Genomic DNA, 18,497 nt, shown 5'->3' on the forward strand with positions numbered 1-18,497 from the left:
GGTGGACCCGCACCTCCACCCCACCCCCTGCAGGAGTCGACTTGGCGGACTCCAACCAGAAGCTGAGCATCCAGCGCGTGCGCGAGGAGGATGCGGGACGCTATCTGTGCAGCGTGTGCAACGCCAAGGGCTGTGTCAACTCCTCTGCCAGCGTGGCCGTGGAAGGTCTGGCGTCAGCCTGCACCCCTCAACTCCCTTCCCGCCCCCAATTAACGCTTGTGGCCACCACGGGCAAGCCGTGCCCACCAGAAGGGGCGCTGCCAGCAGATGCACGCTCTTACACACACACACACACACACACACACGCCGGCCCCTTTCTGCCCACGCAGGCTCCGAGGATAAGGGCAGCATGGAGATCGTCATCCTTGTTGGTACTGGCGTCATTGCTGTCTTCTTCTGGGTGGTCCTCCTCCTCATCTTCTGTAACATGAGGAGGGTGAGTATCCCTCCCCGCTCCTGACAGAGTCTCTCTCAGGCCTTCCCCACCCTGGCCGCCCTTAAGATAAAGAAGAAGGTGCCCGCCCTAGTTCACCTGGCAGCCTTGTCTCCTGGGAAGCCTCCCAGCCCTTCACGCTGGGCTCCAACCCCGCAGAGGTTGTCTGTCTTTTTTTCTGTCCCGTCCTTGACTGAGAGCCCCGCAGGAAGTGGCCAAACCAGTGAGTTGTCCCACTCCTCCCTGTCCCGTCCCCGCAGCCGGCTCACGCAGACATCAAGACGGGCTACCTGTCCATCATCGTGGACCCCGAGGAGGTGCCCCTGGAGGAGCAGTGCGAATACCTGTCCTACGACGCCAGCCAGTGGGAATTCCCCCGAGAGCGACTGCACCTGGGTGAGGCCAGCCCAACCCACACCTCCTGCCCGACCCACCTGCTGCAGGCTGGAGTGCCTGAATCCCTCCATTCTCAAAACTTGTACCAGGAAGGTCCGCCTGGCCTGACCTGTCCCTCTGGGCGTGGGTACCTAGAACCTTAGCCAGGGTTCCCAGTTCCCAGGCTCCCTGAGGTCACCTGCTGCCACCCTGAGCAGGGTGTATCTGTCACACCTACCCGGGAGGATGCGCGGCTTCCTGTCCACCTCTCCCTCTCTTCCCGCGGTGGCTCCCAGGCTCTTCCTGTTTGGCAGAGAGGCGCCCCACGTTCCTCCTGCTGCCAGGCCTGTCCTCCTGGACCTCCAGACGGGGCTCCCCTGCTGCCCACCTGTCTCCACCCTCACCCCATCCAGCTCACCTGCAACTGGCTCCCTGCCCCGACAGGGAGAGTGCTCGGCTACGGCGCCTTTGGGAAGGTGGTGGAAGCCTCCGCTTTCGGCATCAACAAGGGCAGCAGCTGTGACACCGTGGCCGTGAAAATGCTGAAAGGTGTGGGGTCAGCGGGCGGAAGGGGCAGCCTAGCTGGTGAGGAGCAGCAGCTCTGGGCGGGCCGGTGGGACGGCAACTCAGGAGGGGAAACTGAGGCTGGAAGCCAGTCTCATCCAAGATTCTACAGGGAGGCTGCGGGAGTCAGAGCAAAGGTACCACCTGAACCCCTGCCTCAGTGGGGCCAGCAGGGTGCCCTGGGGACCCTTGGTACCCCTCCCCCTCCCAAAAGCGCTGGCTGTGCCTTAGCTAAGCAGCCAGTGGCGGGGAAGGGGGACGTACCGGGATTGGAGCCGGTGTGAGGCCTCTGTCCCCTCCAGAGGGCGCCACAGCCAGCGAGCACCGCGCGCTGATGTCGGAGCTGAAGATCCTAATTCACATCGGTAACCACCTCAACGTGGTCAACCTCCTGGGGGCGTGCACCCAGCCGAAGGGTACGGAGCGGGGCGGCCCTCTGGGACGGCGAGACCCTGGGCGCAGGGCGCTGCGGGCGGGAGGGGCTGCAGGGCCCGGGCTGGGAGGCCCCCGGGGGCGCGGGTGCAAATGCGGAGCGCGCCCGCAGCGCGTCCTGGGTTCCGAACGCACGGCCGCTGCCCGGTCCCGCCGCAGGCCCCCTCATGGTGATCGTGGAGTACTGCAAGTACGGCAACCTCTGCAACTTCCTGCGCGCCAAGCGGGAGACCTTCAGCCCCTATGCAGTGAGTGCGCGGCCTGCGGGGCGCCCCGGGCGGCGGGGGAATGGAGGCGCCTCTGCGGTGGACGACTGGGCGCCCTCGAACCAGCTTCGTGCATCCGCAGGAGAAGTCTCCCGAGCAGCGCGGACGCTTCCGCGCCATGGTGGAGCTCGCCAGGCTGGATCGGAAGAGGCCAGGAAGCAGCGACAGGGTCCTCTTCGCGCGGTTCTCGAAGAACGAGGGCGGGGCGAGGCGGGCTTCTCCAGACCAAGAAGGTTAGAGCCTGGCTTCTTCCCCTTTCCTAGTGCCTGACGGGCCCGGTTATATCCCATGATCAGGCATCCTAGGGTAACCCAGCCTGGGGCCCTCAGCGGGGACTTTCATGGGAGAGTGTGGAATGGGCTCTGCCTTAGGAAGGGAAGACACCTCGGGGACAATTTTCACACAGATGTTTTACAATTGACTGGGTCATACAGGCTGAATAGGAAATTGCCCTGCAGACAAGGCAGGCAGTCAGGGGCCAAGCAGCAGGTGCCCAGCCCCCACAGAGCAACAGCATTTACTGCTCTGGGAGTAGGACGTGGGTGTCCCAGAGGCTGAGGGGCAGGAGGGGGGCTGACATGCTTGTTAGCTGTTCCCTGGGGCTGGGTAGATGGAGGCCGCGGAGGAGGCGCCTCCTGAACCCACCTCGCTCCGCCGTGCAGCTGAGGACCTGTGGCTGAGCCCGCTGACCATGGAAGATCTTGTCTGCTACAGCTTCCAGGTGGCCAGAGGGATGGAGTTCCTGGCTTCCCGAAAGGTGAGCTTCCCCGAAGGCCCTTCAGACGGGAAAAGGGTGCATCCCCACCAGTCGCCAAACAGTGCCTGGTTCTGGCTGAACCCTGCAATGACTCTGTGGCCCGTTAGTGTCTCTCCCACTTTGCAGAGGAGGAAACTGCCCAAAGCATGGAGTTGACCTCCCAAGGTCTCTTGGCTGGTCAGCAGCAGAGTCTGACTCCACAACTTTCTCTGCTGTCCCCACAATTCCACAAGCTCTCTCCATGATGAGTCCTGGAGATGGATAGAAATCCTTCCCCAGAAGAGCACAGTTCAGGCAGGGCATCCCCATGGTCCCCACTGCTTGGGCACCCTGGAGTTTCGGATGTGGGTTTTACCCCAGGGGCCTGCACTGACAGCCCCCCTTCCGCCTCCCTGCACCCCAGTGCATCCACAGAGACCTGGCTGCTCGGAACATTCTGCTGTCAGAAAGCGACGTGGTGAAGATCTGTGACTTTGGCCTTGCCCGGGACATCTACAAAGACCCTGACTACGTGCGAAAGGGCAGTGTGAGTGCAGGCCACTGAGGAGAGGGAATGTGGGGCGCAGCAGGTGAAGGGGTAGGACCACAGACTGCCTGTCCAGGAGAGGGAGGGCTGGCACAGGGTGAGGTGAGCTCCTTGGTTGGCCAGCCACGTGCCCAGCTGCTGGTGGACTCCCTGCCCCCAGGGGACCCTAGTGACCACCCCCCAACTTAGACATCTTGGGGCAAGGAAGTGGAGACGGGAGTTGATGGGCGGGGCCCAGTGCTCCGAAAGGAAGTGGATTTCGGAAGTGGAGGCGGGAGTTGACTGGCAGGGCCCAGTGCTCCGATTGGAGCTTGTTCCGATTGGAGCTTGTCTTTGCCCAGTGCCTTGGTCCATGCGGTGGGCCCTGACTCCCAGGGCCTGCCCTGTGGGGCCTGAGTGTGCACAGCATTGTGTGGCGTCCGTCCTGGAGATGGACCAGCTTGGTGCAGTATGTGGAACTCAGGAGGCGGAGTGTGTCTCATGAGTGGAGCTCAGGCAGGGCAGCAGGTGCCTGGAGGAGCCTCCAAGGCGGGTCAGGGCTCTGCCCTTGGGGGAGGAAGAGTGTCAGAGGGAGGGGGAGGAGCAGGATGGGCCCAGGGCCTGGGCTTGGTGAGCCATCCAGCCCAGCATGGCCGCTGGTTGGAGGGAAGTGTCAGGTCGTCTGCAGTTACAAGAACCTCCCTGATGCCATAAGCTGGGAAGAGAGGAGAGTAGGGGTGCTGGGGTGGAGGTAGAGGCCTGTCCAGAAGGGCCCTGGCCCTCAGGGCTTGCAGGTAGAGACCATGAGAGGGAGAGAGACAGCCAGTGGCGGAGATGCCTCAAGGAGCCCAGGAGGAGGGCGTCAGGAGTGATGGCCCGGCTTCTAGGGTGGGGACAGTGAGTGGATAGAGCGTGCTTGTCAGGGGAGGTGGTGAGAGTGTGCAGGGGTGCATTTCATCAGGAGGCTGGGCTGGAGGTCTAGGGCTGGAGGAAGGCGTGCAGTCTCCCCTGATACCCCTTGCCAGAGAGCTCGATGGGAGAGAGGAGCCCAGACAGACCCAGGAGAACAGGAGCAGGGAGCTACCTCCAACCCAGGCAGAGGCCCTGTTAGGGGCGCCAGAGCGCCTGGCCTCAGCCCTCTTCCCATCCACTGCGGGACACGCTTCCCTCTGTCTCCCCAGGCCCGGCTGCCCCTGAAGTGGATGGCCCCTGAAAGCATCTTCGACAAGGTGTACACCACGCAGAGTGACGTGTGGTCCTTTGGGGTGCTTCTCTGGGAGATCTTCTCTCTGGGTGAGTGCAGGATGGGGTGCCAGTGAGGAGAGGAGGCGAGGTCACCGGCGGCAGGTTACACGACCGGCCCTGCTGGAGTAAGGGACTGGGCACCTGGAGGTGTGTGCCAGGTCGTTCTGAAGCAGGTGGTTTGTGGGCCACCAAGGGCCCCCCACCCCTCCCCAGCCTGGCCCAGCCTCCAAGAGGACTTTGCCTCCAACGTGGGCCACCCTCTGTGGGGTGCACGTTGAAGCCTGGGCCAGGACTGAGCCTCTTCACATGGCAGCCCCAGAGGGAGCTCAGTGCCCTGTGAGCGGACGTGCCTACTACAAGAGCTCCGTGTGGGAACTCAGGCCCCGCTGCGAGCATGATGAAGTCTCCAGGCCAGGGTAGGGCAGTGAACTTGAAAAAGTTAAAATGTCACCAAGTAGCAACTGATACACGCTCCTGCGGAAACTAAAGGAGCAGGAAGAGTGTAGGAGGCGTGGGAGCTTGGGTAAGCCAGAGGGGCCCAGGGCAGGGAACAGCAGGGCTTGGGGGAGCAGCAGGAGAAGCAGCGAGAGGCAAGAGAGGCTTTGTTGAAACTGCCTGCAGGCGGCTCCCCCGCCGCTGATGATCCAGTAACCATGATGTCTACCGTGTCGCCAGTGGGTGGATGCTCTTGGCACCCCTAGCAAGCAGGTGGCACAGTCCTCTTTTAGCCAAATGAACTAGAGCTGGGGAGGGCAGAGCCCAGGTCCCAGGTAGAGCACAGTTGGGTGAGCCGTCTCCACCCCACCACGGATGGGGGAAGGGACAGGACGGGGTGACTTGGGGAGGGACAGGACGGGGTGACCTGGGGGGGAAGGGACAGGACGGGGTGACTTGGGGGGGAAGGGACAGGATGGGGTGACTTGGGGGGCTGGGCTGAGCCGCGGGAGGCTTGCTCCCCACCCACCTCCCCTTCCTGTTGTCAGGGGCCTCCCCATACCCTGGGGTGCAGATCAATGAGGAGTTCTGCCAGCGGCTGAGAGACGGCACGAGGATGAGGGCCCCGGAGCTGGCCACTCCCGCCATGTGAGCCTCCCCGTGGCCCTGCAGGTGTTGGGGGCAGCAAGTGTCAGGGGCGTGGGGGTTGTGTCCATGAGAAGGTGGCATCAGGGAAGCCAGGGCCAGTAGGACAGGCCTGGGCACCACCCTCAAGACACACGGGTAGTCTGTGGCATCGCTGTGATGGGCCCCAGGAGGGAAGACCGGGCGCTGTCGGAACAGACAGAGCCGAGTGTTCTGGGAAGGCATCACCGGGAGGGGACGCTGGGCTAACACTTGAAGGAGGAACGAGGGGAGCTGGACAAGAGTGGGAGACGTGTCAGGAGGAGGGCAGAGTGGGTGAGAGGGCCCAGGAAGGCTGGGGAACTGAAGGTGCTGGGGTGGGGGTGCATGCAGTCCAGCAGCCCACGTGATCCTGCAGACGCCGCATCATGCTGAGCTGCTGGTCCGGAGACCCCAAGGCGAGACCTGCATTCTCGGAGCTGGTGGAGATCCTGGGGGACCTGCTCCAGGGCGGGGACCTGCAAGTGAGCCCCTTCCCCACCCTGTTCTACTATGGCCTTTGGCCCCTGCCCTGGGTCCCTGGCCCCAGCTGCCCCTCTAAGCCCCGCCCACCTCTCAGCTGCTAGGCTAGGGTGGTGCAGTCCTGGGCCCCTACCCACACCTCGTCCCCACACCCTTGCACCTTTCTGTTGAGCACACATCCGCTGCACACCTACGCTGCCTGCTCCAGGTGGTGTGTGGATAGTCAGAGCCTGTCCCTGCCCAAGGGGAATCCTAGGCTGGTCCCCCCTGGCCTGCGAGGCAGCCCCATCTCCCTGGCATCATCATGATGCATTCCTTCACCTGGTGCCGGTTCTGTCCCCAACTCCACTGAGCACATGGACCCTTGACCTGTGTGTCCTGACATCTCTCCCTCCCCACGTGGTGCTCCTCCAGGGTGGGGGATGGAGCCGGCTCGTGACCCAGCTTAAGGTGGAGCCTGGAACAAGGACCAGGGAGAGGCCTGTTGCCCAGGCCTTAGGGACGGGGATGGGTGCCATGGGTCTAGTTCCATCCAAAGAAGAAGAAGGTAGGAAGTGCTGGCCCCAGTTCTTGAGGCTGCCGGCTCAGCCAAGGGCTGGAGGAGGGATGATCTCGCTGAAGCCCGGCCTGCCCCACCTGCCTCATCCATACCTGGAAGGGCTGTTGGGAGAACTTAGCAAGGCTGGCACAGCCAGCATTCTGCTACCTTGACCCCTTACCTGTCTTGATGGCTGAGATGTGCTGGCTTCTGGCATGAGCTTGTTTCCTCCTTGGAGCACTCACATGCCCGCATGGTCTGTTAGGGCCCAATTTCAGGGGTCAGGAGCCCAAGCAGTCCCGAAGGCAGAGCGAGGCCTGAGGGCAGGGCGAGGGCCGAGGGCAGGGGCCGAGGGCGGGGCCGGGGGCCGAGGGCAGTGGCTGGTGGTTTCTGGCTTGGCTGCCTCTCCTGTCCCCGCCAGGAGGAAGAGGGGGTCTGCATGGCCCCGCGTGGCTCTCAGAGCTCAGAAGAGGGCAGCTTCTCGCAGGTGTCCACCATGGCCCTACACGTTGCCGAGGCCGACGCTGAGGACAGCCCGCCCAGCCTGCAGCGCCACAGCCTGGCCGCCAGGTCAGCTTCCTGCAGGTTGGGGAATGGGGTGGGAGAAAGCCATGCACGCAAGGTGCATTTGATCCCCTGCGTCATCGGGGGAAAGCAAATCGTGCGACGTCAGAGACCAGTGTGCACGAACTCAGAGCACAGAGTGGCTTTAAATGACCCACGGCAGGGTCCTTCCAAGACCGTGTGACCTGGCTGCATGCTTGTGTTTGAGTCCTGTCCACCCACCAGTGTCCCCTCACCCCAACATCAAGGGCACTTTTTATTTATTTTTTTTTTGAGGCGAAGTCTCGCCCTGTCGCCCAGGCTGGAGTGCAGGGGCTCCATCTAGGCTCACTGCAAGCTCTGCCTCCCGGGTTCACGCCATTCTCCTGACTCAGCCTCCCGAGTAGATGGGACTACAGGCGCCACCACCACGCCCGGCTAATTTTTTCTATTTTTAGTAGAATCGGGATTTCACCATGTTAGGCAGGCTGGCCTCGATCTCCTGACCTCGTGATCCACCCGCCTCGGCCTCCCAGCAAAGTGCTGGGATTACAGGCGTGAGCCACCGCGCCCAGCAAGGGTACTTTTCTCACGGAGAGGTGGAGTGGACTGTGTTTGGGCCAAGATTCCTCCCAGGAATCTCTGATTATCTAAATCACTGATTAGTCTGGGGGTGAGTCCCCAAGAGTCCCTGGGAGCAGGGAAGGTCTCCGACTGTGAGGTGTGGTCAGGAGGAGAACGTAACCTCATTCCCAGAACTCTGCCCAGGCTCTCTTATCCCTGGCATTTCACACTCAGGATGGCTGTGCCGCCCACATTCACAGCAGTGTTGCTGAGATGCAGGCTCTGCGTCCTGTGCTTCTGCCCTAGCATATGGCAGGGCTAGGCCTAGGGGACAACAACAGTTAGCTGGATTCTGCCAGGCTCCTTCCACAAACCCCTCAATACGTGCCTTAGCGCACCCACGTATGGGCAGGGCATCGGCGGCCTGCAGCCCCAGGGCTGCCTGGCTGGCCCAGGGTAGCCCATCCCCAGGCCAGGCCCACAGAGGAGCCCCTGCCAGCCATCAGACCCAGGCCTGTCCACACTCCTGCCCCAGCCTGGGGGTGCTTTCCAGGAGAAGAGGAGGCACAGGGACAGCGGAGAGAACTTCGAGGAGGGTTGCTGCAGCGCATTCCTCAGCACCTTCTGATTTCTCCCCACAGGTATTACAACTGGGTATCCTTTCCCGGGTGCCTGGCTAGAGGGGCTCAGACCCGTGGTTCCTCCAGGATGAAGACATTTGAAGAATTCCCCATGACCCCAACGACCTACAAAGCCTCTGTGGTACTTCACATGAAGGGTGGGGGCTGCGCTTTCGGGTCAGGGCTGGGGCCGCCTCAGGGGAGGCAGTGTCAGGAATTCGTAAGGCAAATGGCAGAACCCAAAGACTGTCCTTTGAAAGTGCAAGTCCAGGGAGAGCCTTGGGCACATTTGGGCCCTCCTGTGATGCCACGACTCACAGCTGCTTTCTGTCCTGTGCCCTCGTCACCCCCATACAAGGCCTCCCCTCCTCAGCAGCCCAGAAACCCCAGTGGAAGGACAGCTCCTCCTCGGTGGCAGGTTCGGGGTCCTGGGCCTGGTCAGTGAGCGCTGGGCAGAGGGACCCCATGGGAGCCCGAGGCCAGACCACAGGGACCTGGGTTCCTGCCTCCAGGGCCACTTGGAGATGTTGGGGGACTCTGAAAAGATCGCAGTTCCCCTCCCGTGTAATTCAAAATAAAAACCACACCAAGCCACAGTCGAAGGGTAACAAAGCCCCCCAAACCGGGAGGCAGCCTCACGTGGATCATCTTCTTGAACTGTGAGCAGCCAGGTTGGGAGGCCTCTCCCTGGTTCTCCCACGGCTCCCGCTCTTTCACACACTGCGCATATGCTTGGCCACCATGGAGGTCCCCCAGTGTGAGGTGTCCACGGGCCACACACAGCCCCCCGACCTCAGTGTCTTCCTCCGTGGCAGGGGCATGTGACCCTCACCCTGGGATGGAATGGACGCCTTGTTTCCGGCTCAGCTTCCCAGGGACAGGTGTTAGGTCAGCCGAGCTGCAGGGTCATGCTGCAGCGTCCTGGCTGGGTGTGGCTGCCCTGCAGGAGGGCCTCAGGCGGGACCCACAGCCTGGCTTGTCCCCTCCACACAGGACAACCAGACAGACAGTGGGATGGTGCTGGCCTCGGAGGAGTTTGAGCAGATAGAGAGCAGGCATAGACAAGAAAGCGGCTTCAGGTAAGGGCTTCCTGAGGCTCCTGCACTGCCGGTATCGACATTACCCTCCCCTGGAGGAGGGAGGCTGGGGCCTGGGTGTGCCCAGCCCTCTTCCTGTAACCTTTCATGACTCCCTATGACCTTTTCGCGTGTTCAAGGTGAGCTGCCCTGAGACTCCCCTCCTGACCTAGCACCACAGGAGCCCCTCCCTGTCACATGCTGACCACGCGGGTGCTGGTCCCGACACTTCCCTGACAGAGCTCAGATGCTGTGTCTTTCTGACACCACATGTAACCCACCATGCCCAGGGCACACACACTCTCCTCCAGGTTGGGGAGGCCGCCCCAGCCCCAAAACCCCTGAACTTCAGCCAGTGGCTCCAGAAGCCAGGTAGATACTGTGATCTGAACTGGCTGGTGTAGGGTCCCGCCCTGCAGGGTTTAGTGTTGTTCTCCCCGTGTGTGGAGACGAGAGACCGTAAGAAATAAAGACACAAGACAGAGATAAAGAGAAAACAGCTGGGCACAGGGGACCACTACCATCAAAACGTGGAGACCGGTAGTGGCCCCGAATGCCTGGCTGCGCTGATATTTATTGCATACAAGACAAGGAGGCAGGGTAAGGGGGGTGAGGCGTCCAAGTGATTGAGAAGGTGAAGCAAGTCACGTGATCATAGGACAGGGGGCCCTTCCCTCTTAGGTAGCTGAGGCAGAGAGAGAGAAGGCAGCAAACGTCAGCGGTTTTTCCTCTGCACTTATAAGAAAGATCAAAGACTTTAAGACTTTCACTATTTCTTCTACCGCTATCTACTAAGAACTTCAAGGAGGAACCAGGAGTACGGGAGGAACACGAAAGTGGACAAGGAACATGAACACTGAAGCACAGCACCACAGGGAAGGGTTTAGGCCTCTGGATGACTGCGCGCAGGCCTGGATAATATCCAGCCTTCCACAAGAAGCTGGTGGAGCAGAGTGTTCCCTGACTCCTCCAAGGAAAAGGAGACGCCCTTTCGTGGTCTGCTAAGTAACGGGTGCCTTCCCAGATACTGGCATTACCGCTTGACCAAGGAGCCCTCAAGCGGCCCTTAGGCGGGCATGACAAGAGGGCTCACCTCGGGCCTTCTAGGTCACTTCTCACAATATCCCTTGAGCACCTGACCCTATGCCCCCCGGTTATTCCTTGGTAATATGAGTAATACATCAAAGAGTAATATTAAAAGCTAATTAATCATGTTTATACTAATGATTGATAATGTCCATGATCATCTCTATATCTAATTTGTATTATGACTATTATTCTATTTATTTTATATATATATATATTTTTTTTTTTTTTTTTTTTTCTTTTTTGAGACAGTCTCACTCTGTCTCCCAGGCTGGAGTGCAGTGGCGCAATCTCTGCTCACTGCAAGCTCCGCCTCCCAGGTTCACGCCATTCTCCTGCTTCAGCCTTCCGAGTAGCTAGGACTATAGGCGCCCGCTACCACGCCCGGCTAATTTTTTTGTATTTTTTTTTTTTTAGTAGAGACAGAGTTTCACCGTGTTAGCCAGGATGGTCTCGATCTCTTGACCTTGTGATCCGCCTGCCCTTGGCCTCCCAAAGTGCTGGGATTATAGGCGTGAGCCACCGCACCTGGCCACTATTTTCTTTATTAGACTGAAACAGTTTGCGCCTTCAGTCTCTTGCCTCAGCACCTGGGTGATCCTTCGCCCACAGGCTGGGACGTATTTTGACAACAGAGAAATACCCACATGTGCCTGTGCAGATAGAAAATGACCTCCATTTGCCCAGCATGGTAGCCAGGGGACAAACAGTTTTGGCCAATTTGAACATTGAAACTTTTAAGGGTATAGATTTAAACAAAGACTTTAGTGTCTGCTTAAAAGATTCACTTTATTTTTTATTTTTTTATTTTTATTTTTATTTTTATTTTTATTTTTATTTTTTGAGACAGAGTCTCACTCTGTCACCCAGGCTAGAGTGCAGTGGTGCGATCTCAGCTCACCGCAACCTCCGCCTCCCAGGTTCACGTGATTCTCCTGCCTCAGCCTCTTGAGTAGCTGGGATTACACGCGTGTGCCAACACGCCCAGCTAATTTTTTTTTTTTCTTAGTAGAGACCGGGTTTCGCCACGTTGGCCAGGCTGGTCTTGAACTCCTGGCCTCAAGTGATCTGCCCTCCTCAGCCTCCCAGAGTGCTGGGATTACAGGTATGAGCCACCACGCCCAGCCCATCAGGTGACTCCTGTTAGTACCTGGTTTTGGAAAATTAATGGTGGTTACATTTACAGAAATAGCTTTGCGCTAATTTTTCTTCACCAAACGGCATTTCGACCTTCAAAAAACAAGGTAATTAAGTAAAAGGTATAGCAGAGGATGATGGCCACGTAAATTCAACCTCTGCACACCTTCGAGAAACAGCATAGCCCCTCGAGATCAAAGAAGGCCGCTCAGCCCGGCCTGCGGCTCAGCTAGGAGACAGACTCCGTGCAAACGTGAGCTGGGGACTCAACACCAGCACCCGCACGGCTGAGCCTGCACCACAGTGGGAGCGTCAGATAGGGCCGTCCCGTGAGAGGAGAGTGTGACGAGGTCCTTGGGGGTGTGGCAACACAGACCCGGGGGTGACGGAGGAGACGGGGCTGCGAGGAGAGCTCCCTTGTCAAGCCCGAGGCACTGGGCAGCCGTCTTGCTTCTGAAAAGGGCAGCGAGCCAGAAGGAAGTGCAGCCCCTTGGATGCTTGGTGGTAGAGGAAGAAGAAAGCTCCAGAAGATATGGGTCCTAAGGAAGCAAGATCGTATCCAGAAGTCGGAAGAAGACGCGTGATGGATTTGTTCATTTGAGAAACTGCACCACCCTATATCGGCAGCAGAGGGCACTGTTCTTTGTCCTCTGTTCATGATGAGCAAAGAAGAGGTGCCGTAGGTCTCTGGCAGGTGCATCCACTTGGCATACAGAATGCTGTCCAAACAGGTGTAAGGAGAGAATGTGCCTTGGGGGGTGTGTGGGGAGAAGAAGGAGGAATCTATCTGCCTAGTCCTTCGCCATCTCCTGTTAACCACTGGTCGGCACTTGCCCCATGGGGGGTCACCTCCTCACTCCTGGGTTGCATCATCCAGCCCCTTCGGTACCCACTCAGGATGCCCGAGCCCGTGCCTATAGATGGGGCTTTTCACCTGCATCTGTGGGTGGAAGGAGATGAGGAAACTGAGCTTGTGGTCACTCGGCGTGGCTGCATGGAGCCAGTGGAGGGCCTAGCTCTTTTGGGTAAAAGACTAGCTGGCCCCTGGTGGCAGGATGATACGGGGCGTGTATGGAGCCTTCAGAAGGAAGAATGCACTCAAAGGAACTTGAGATGATGCCAAAGATAAGAGTTTGAGTTGGCACGTTTAAGTGAAGAAATGTAGGATGCCACCAAAATCCCTAGTCCCACCCATAGGAGAAGTGGCTGTTTGTGGTGTAGGAAATCCTAACATGAATAATCCATCCATACAGTTATAGGAACAAGACGGAACATTAGAGTTAAAACTTCCCAGTAGACAATTGTTTAAAAGAAACGGGAAAATGAACAAAATGCTCCAACATGAATTAAACATATAAGGAAACAAGCAGTGGCTTGTTTTCGTTGAATCTGAAATTCAAAATTCAAAATTTCAGAATAGAAATGGACGGACAGTGTGATGATACAAATGAGAGCGGACTAAATTCAGGAAAGAAATCAAAATAAAAGATAGATTCGGCCAGACAGTAGCTCTCACCTGTAATCACAGCACCTTGGGAGGCTGAGGCAGGAGGATCACTTGAGGCCCGGAGTTCAAGACCAACCTGGGCAACAGAATGAGATGCTGTCTCTTCAAATAATAATTTAAAAATTAGCTGGCTGTGGTGATCCATGCCTGTGGTAGCAGCTGCTCAGCAGGCTGAGGTGGGAGAATTGCTTGAGCCCAGAAGGTCAAGGCTGCAGTGAGCCATGATCATGCCACTGCACTCCAGGCTGGGCAACACAGCAAGACCCCATTCTGGGGGGAAAAAAACCTGATAAATCCTTTCTAAAACAAGGGCACTACAGGGACAATATGTATGAGCAGACTGATAGTGGCAGACACAGAAGATGGACGTGAAAAGAGGAAAACAAAACTGAAATAAAAGAGGCAAAAGGATCAGAAAGAAAGTGACAGGAGTAGAAAAGAGCCAATATATATAAAATTGGGAGTCCCAGAGGAAGAAAATGCAAACAGTAAGAGAACTAATATTTTAAACTTAAATCAAGAGTTTTCAGTAGCACCATGCAAAGCACCAAACAAGAAATCAACATCTTCAAAAAATGCAAAGTGAGCGCTTGAGGATGGTGCATGTTGGGCAGGCAGAGGAGGGCAGGGGCAGAAGCCACCTCCTAGGCCAAGGCGAGAAGCCTGGATTTGCTTCGTGGAGTGACGGGAAGCCGTTGGAGGGTGTGTCAGGAGGAGAATGACATAGTGTAACTTGAAGGACCTCTCTGAAGGGTGGACCACCGGGAGGCCAGGGTGGAAGCAGAGCAGTCCGCAGGAGGATGTCACAGAGCTGGCAAGGACGCAGCTGGCTCTGCAGGAGGGGCCAGGAATGGAGATGCTCGGATGTGTCCTGGAGTTAGAATGGACAGGACTTCTGGATGGATTGGATGTGAAGAGTGAGGGGAAGGAGGAAGCAAGGAGAACCCCAGGGTGCTTGGCTTGAGCGGCTGAGGGGACATTGGTCCTGTTTCACTGAGATGGGCAAGACAGAGAGAACTGGGTTAGGGGATGAAGTTGGGCATTCTTCACAGTCTCAGGTCCAGGCTAGGGACAAAGCTCCAGTGAGTGCTGAATCCGATCAATCCGCTTTGCTGTTTGAGTCTAGTCTGTGTATGTTTTCTGAAGTCTGAACACATCCCGTGCTCCGCTGTGTCCTTGGTGGTTCCCATCAGACCCTGACAGGGTTCCAGTCCCTCCTTTTCTTAGTTTGTTTTTGAGACAGGGTCTCACTTTGTCACCCAGGCTGGAGTGCAGCAGCACAATCTTGGCTCACAGAAACCTCCACCTCCTGGGCTCAAGCAATTTTTTTTTTTTTTTTTTTTTTTTTCTTGAGACGGAGTCTTGCTCTGTTGCCCAGGCTGGATCTCAGCTCACTGCAAGCTCCGCCTCCCGGGTTCACGCCATTCTCCTGCCTCAGCCTCTCCGAGTAGCTGGGACTACAGGCGCCCGCCACCACGCCCGGCTAATTTTTTTGTATTTTTTAGTAGAGACGGGGTTTCACCATGGTCTCGATCTCCTGACCTCGTGATTCGCCCGCCTCGGCCTCCCAAAGTGCTGGGATTACAAGCGTGAGCCACCGCGCCCGGCCAATTTTTTTTTTTTTTTTTTTTGAGACAGAGTCTCACTCTGTCACCCAGGCTGGATCTCAGCTCACTGCAAGCTCCGCCTCCCGGGTTCACGCCATTCTCCTGCCTCAGCCTCCCGAGTAGCTGGGACTACAGGTGCCCACCACCACGCCCGGCTAATTTTTTTTTGTATTTTTAGTAGAGATGGGGTTTCACCGTGTTAGCCAGGATGGTCTCCATCTCCTGACCTCATGATCCGCCTGCCTCGGCCTCCCAGAGTGCTGGGATTACAGGCGTTTGAGACCCCGCGCCCGGCCTGAAGCAATTATTTCGCTTAGCTGGGACCACAGGCACCACCCCACCTGGCTAATTTTTGTACTTTTTGTAGAGACGGGGTTTCCCCACGTTGCCCGGCTGGTCTCTAATTCCCGGCCTGAAGCCATCCGCCTGCCCAGGCCTCCCAAGCGCTGGGATTACCAGTGTGCACCACCCACCACCCGGCCTTCTTCTCTTACTGACACGACCTTCCCTGTCTTGGCAGCTGTAAAGGACCTGGCCAGAATGTGGATGTGACCAGGGCGCACCCTGACTCCCAAGGGAGGCGGCGGCGGCCTGACCGGGGGGCCCGAGGAGGCCAGGTGTTTTACAACAGCGAGTATGGGGAGCTGTCGGAGCCAAGCGAGGAGGACCATTGCTCCCCGGCTGCCCGCGTGACTTTCTTCATAGACAACAGCTACTAAGCAGCACCGGACAAGACCCCCAGCACTTGGGGGTTCAGGCCCGGCAGGGCGGGCAGAGGGCTGGAGGCCCAGGTTGGGAACTCATCTGGTTTAATTCTGGTGGCACAGGAGTGTCCTCTTCCCTCTCTGCAGGCTTCCCGGCTAGGAAGAGCAGGACTCCAGGCCCAAGGCTCCCGGAGTTCTGTCACCACGACTGGCCAGGGCCACGCGCCAGCTGCCCCGGCCCCTCCCCCTGAGATTCAGATGTCATTAGTTCAGCATCCACAGGCGCTGGTCCTGGGGCCAGCACTTCCACGGGAATGTCTCTTTGATGACCTCCTTTCATCACACTGGGTGGTGACCTGGTCCCTGTTTTCCCATGAGGAATCTGTGGGTCTGGGAGTCACACAGTGATGGAGGTCAAGGCATAGCAGAGCGGAGGTCTCCCAAACGCCGTGTCCTCCACGGGCACACAGCTGCTCTTCCCACGAGGGCTGGCTGGCCTCACCCGCCCCTGCACAGGTGAAGGGAGGGGGCTGTGTTTCCATCTCAAAGAAAGGAGGGATTTGCAGGGTCTTCTTCTGGGCCTGAGCAAACAGCTAAGTAGCCCCTGGGGTGGCCACCAGTACGACACGCCAGCAACACAGGCAGCCCGCACACCCGTGGCTGGTGTTGACAGCCATCCTGCAGGTCTTTTTCAACAGAACTTCACAGACTGTTAGAGCTGCTGAGAAGAATTTGCTTTCCGAACTCAGCCTGGAAGATGCTCAGGGACAGCTGTACTGAGTCTAGATACTCTGAGCCCGCCCCAGGTCAAGGCCGGCAGAGCAGTCAGTGGCTCTGGAGAAGGCCCCTGCTCTCCCACCTGGCCCAGACTCCAAGGAGCCTGGATCTGGAGCTGCCGGTCTGGTTCTTCCTTGAGAACCTGGACCTGCCACCTGCGGCCCCTCCCAAGCCACGAACCAGCTCATGAGAGACGAGCACTGTGGGATCTGCTAGGGAAGGCTCGGGGCCGGCACAAAGGACCACCCAGCATTGCCCTGTGCCACCCAGCATTCAGTGGACGTTCTGGGGCCCTGCCTTCAGCCTGTTCCTGGCCTGTGCCTGACAACAGCACCCTGGCTGCTCAGAATGCCGCCCTCAGAGGAGCAGCTGAGAGATCCCCTGAAGGCTGGAGGCATTCTGCTCAGGACCCCTATCCCAGCTCACAGTGCCCAAGACCCGCATCCCCACGTTAGAACCAGAGACTGACCATCACCCTGACTCCCCAAACCCACCCACAAGACGCTTGCAGGACAGGCGCCGCGCAGCAAGCAGGGGCTTGCTCGGCCGACCCTCCCCTCCCCACCTCCCCCAGTGTGTGTTCCTCCAGGATACGCTGAGTGCATGTATAAGGTCATCGTCGTCGTCCCTGTGGACCTCCCCCTTCCTCTGCACGTCGTCCAAGGTGGGACTGCCGTGTCAGGCTTTCCTAGGAGGATCCGGAGGTGGTTCTCTGCAGAGGACCAGCCTGGCCCCTGGTGCGCACCTTTCCTCCCTTCTCCTCACTGCCCACCCACGCATGTACCGGGAAAAAAACCTACTATGCCCTTCTAGACCATGTTCTCAGAAAAGATCGAAAATATTTAACAAGAGATAATAATAAATCTGATGCCAGTCTTTGTGTGTGTTGCAGGCCGGAGTGTTGCTTGTATTGTTTTTGCTTCTGTAATAAATCTAAATGGGAATACAGAAAAGCCCCCACATTTGGTTTGGACTTTTTTCTTTTCTTTTTTGAGACAGTTTGGTCTTTCCCCCAGGCTGGAGTTCAGTGGCATCATCTCGGCTCACTGCAACCTCCTTCCAGTTTCAAGCAATTCTTCTGCCTCAGCCTCCTGAGTAGTTGGGATTACAGGCACCTGCCACCATGCCCAGCTAATTTTTGTATTTTTAGTAGAGATGGGGTTTCACCATGTTGGCCACGCTGGGCTCGAACTCCTGGCCTCAGCCTCCCAAAAGTGCTGGGATTACAGGCGTGAGCCACCGTGCCCGGCCACTTTTTTTGTTTTGGTTGGTTAGTTTGTAGAAATGAGGTCTCACTGTGTTGCCCAGGCTGGGTTTGGACATTTTAACTTTCCATTATAATTGACGGAATTTAGCCACTGACCTTGACATGTGTGTCAACCCAGGTGTCCACCAACAGGGTGTCCCCCCATGCCCAGGGGTGAGCAGCTCTCCAAGCCCAAAGTATGCCCGTGTGTTGGGAACTGAAACACCTCCGTGCTCCCGTCCCGTACCACTTCCTAGCAGGGCTGCACTCACACTTCTGGGCTCCTCTGGTCCTTCCCGGGTTGGACCTTCAGGGCTGGGCTCAAGCGTCCCTCCGGGTCCCAGCTGCCCTCTCACACCCCAGAGCACCACTCACTCCAGGCTGTGTGGATGGAAACAGCCAGCGAGCGGGGAGGTAGGAGTCGCACCAGGCTACAGTGTGCGCCCACTGCAAGGGCCCCTTGGTCCCTCCTGCCTCCCAAGAACCTTCTCACCTCCTCCTCTCAGGCTCCAACCCTTCTCTGGGTGCCACTGCCCACCTATGCCTCCCCACCTCCACCCCAGCCCTTCACTCTATTCATTTCTGCCAAGAGCCCTTCGTCACCTGCTTGGGGGAGGTTTGGGGCCCAGGACATGCCCGAATGTCCTTTGATGCTGTTGATTCTACTCTGACGTCCCCACTGCCCCTTGGTGTGGGGCGCTGTTCAGGCCCAGGTGTTTGCATCCAGCAGGCAGAGCTCCTGGGTGGCTGCTCAAAGCGTGGTCCTAGGCCCTGGAGTTGGAACTCACAAACCGCAGCCCCTGCTGTGAGGAGTGAAGAAGAGCGAGGAGGAAGACCAGAAGGACAGGCGAGGGAGGGAAGTGGGAGGTGGGACAGGAGGCCACAGGGGTCCTAGGGCCTGGGAGTCCGGAGTTGTGCCTGTTTCTTATTTTAA

The 18,497-nt window shown here is 58.0% G+C and overlaps 1 protein-coding gene across 2 annotated transcripts in view; it reads left to right on the forward strand.

Annotated features, from left to right (window-relative positions):
• FLT4 (fms related receptor tyrosine kinase 4) overlaps positions 1 to 17,279 on the forward strand; it is a 45,247-nt gene extending 27,968 nt beyond the window's left edge. Inside the window, exons 15-30 of one of the 2 annotated variants that reach the window (XM_055284922.1) lie at positions 34 to 165; positions 330 to 436; positions 694 to 829; positions 1,253 to 1,357; positions 1,675 to 1,788; positions 1,964 to 2,052; positions 2,153 to 2,303; positions 2,733 to 2,827; positions 3,231 to 3,353; positions 4,514 to 4,625; positions 5,561 to 5,660; positions 6,055 to 6,160; positions 7,118 to 7,266; positions 8,445 to 8,565; positions 9,417 to 9,502; positions 15,357 to 17,279. In XM_055284922.1, coding sequence (XP_055140897.1) covers positions 34 to 165; positions 330 to 436; positions 694 to 829; positions 1,253 to 1,357; positions 1,675 to 1,788; positions 1,964 to 2,052; positions 2,153 to 2,303; positions 2,733 to 2,827; positions 3,231 to 3,353; positions 4,514 to 4,625; positions 5,561 to 5,660; positions 6,055 to 6,160; positions 7,118 to 7,266; positions 8,445 to 8,565; positions 9,417 to 9,502; positions 15,357 to 15,555 — 1,925 coding nt within the window. In that variant the 3' untranslated portion in view covers positions 15,556 to 17,279. Of the gene's footprint in view, positions 1 to 33; positions 166 to 329; positions 437 to 693; positions 830 to 1,252; positions 1,358 to 1,674; positions 1,789 to 1,963; positions 2,053 to 2,152; positions 2,304 to 2,732; positions 2,828 to 3,230; positions 3,354 to 4,513; positions 4,626 to 5,560; positions 5,661 to 6,054; positions 6,161 to 7,117; positions 7,267 to 8,444; positions 8,566 to 9,416; positions 9,503 to 10,295; positions 10,724 to 15,356 lie in introns of those variants that run through there. The other variant, XM_063642416.1, reaches the window with a different exon arrangement.
• The last annotated feature ends 1,218 nt before the right edge of the window (positions 17,280 to 18,497 follow it).

Source organism: Symphalangus syndactylus, chromosome 7, assembly GCF_028878055.3.
Source record: "Symphalangus syndactylus isolate Jambi chromosome 7, NHGRI_mSymSyn1-v2.1_pri, whole genome shotgun sequence".
In the NCBI taxonomy this organism is placed as follows: domain Eukaryota; kingdom Metazoa; phylum Chordata; class Mammalia; order Primates; family Hylobatidae; genus Symphalangus; species Symphalangus syndactylus.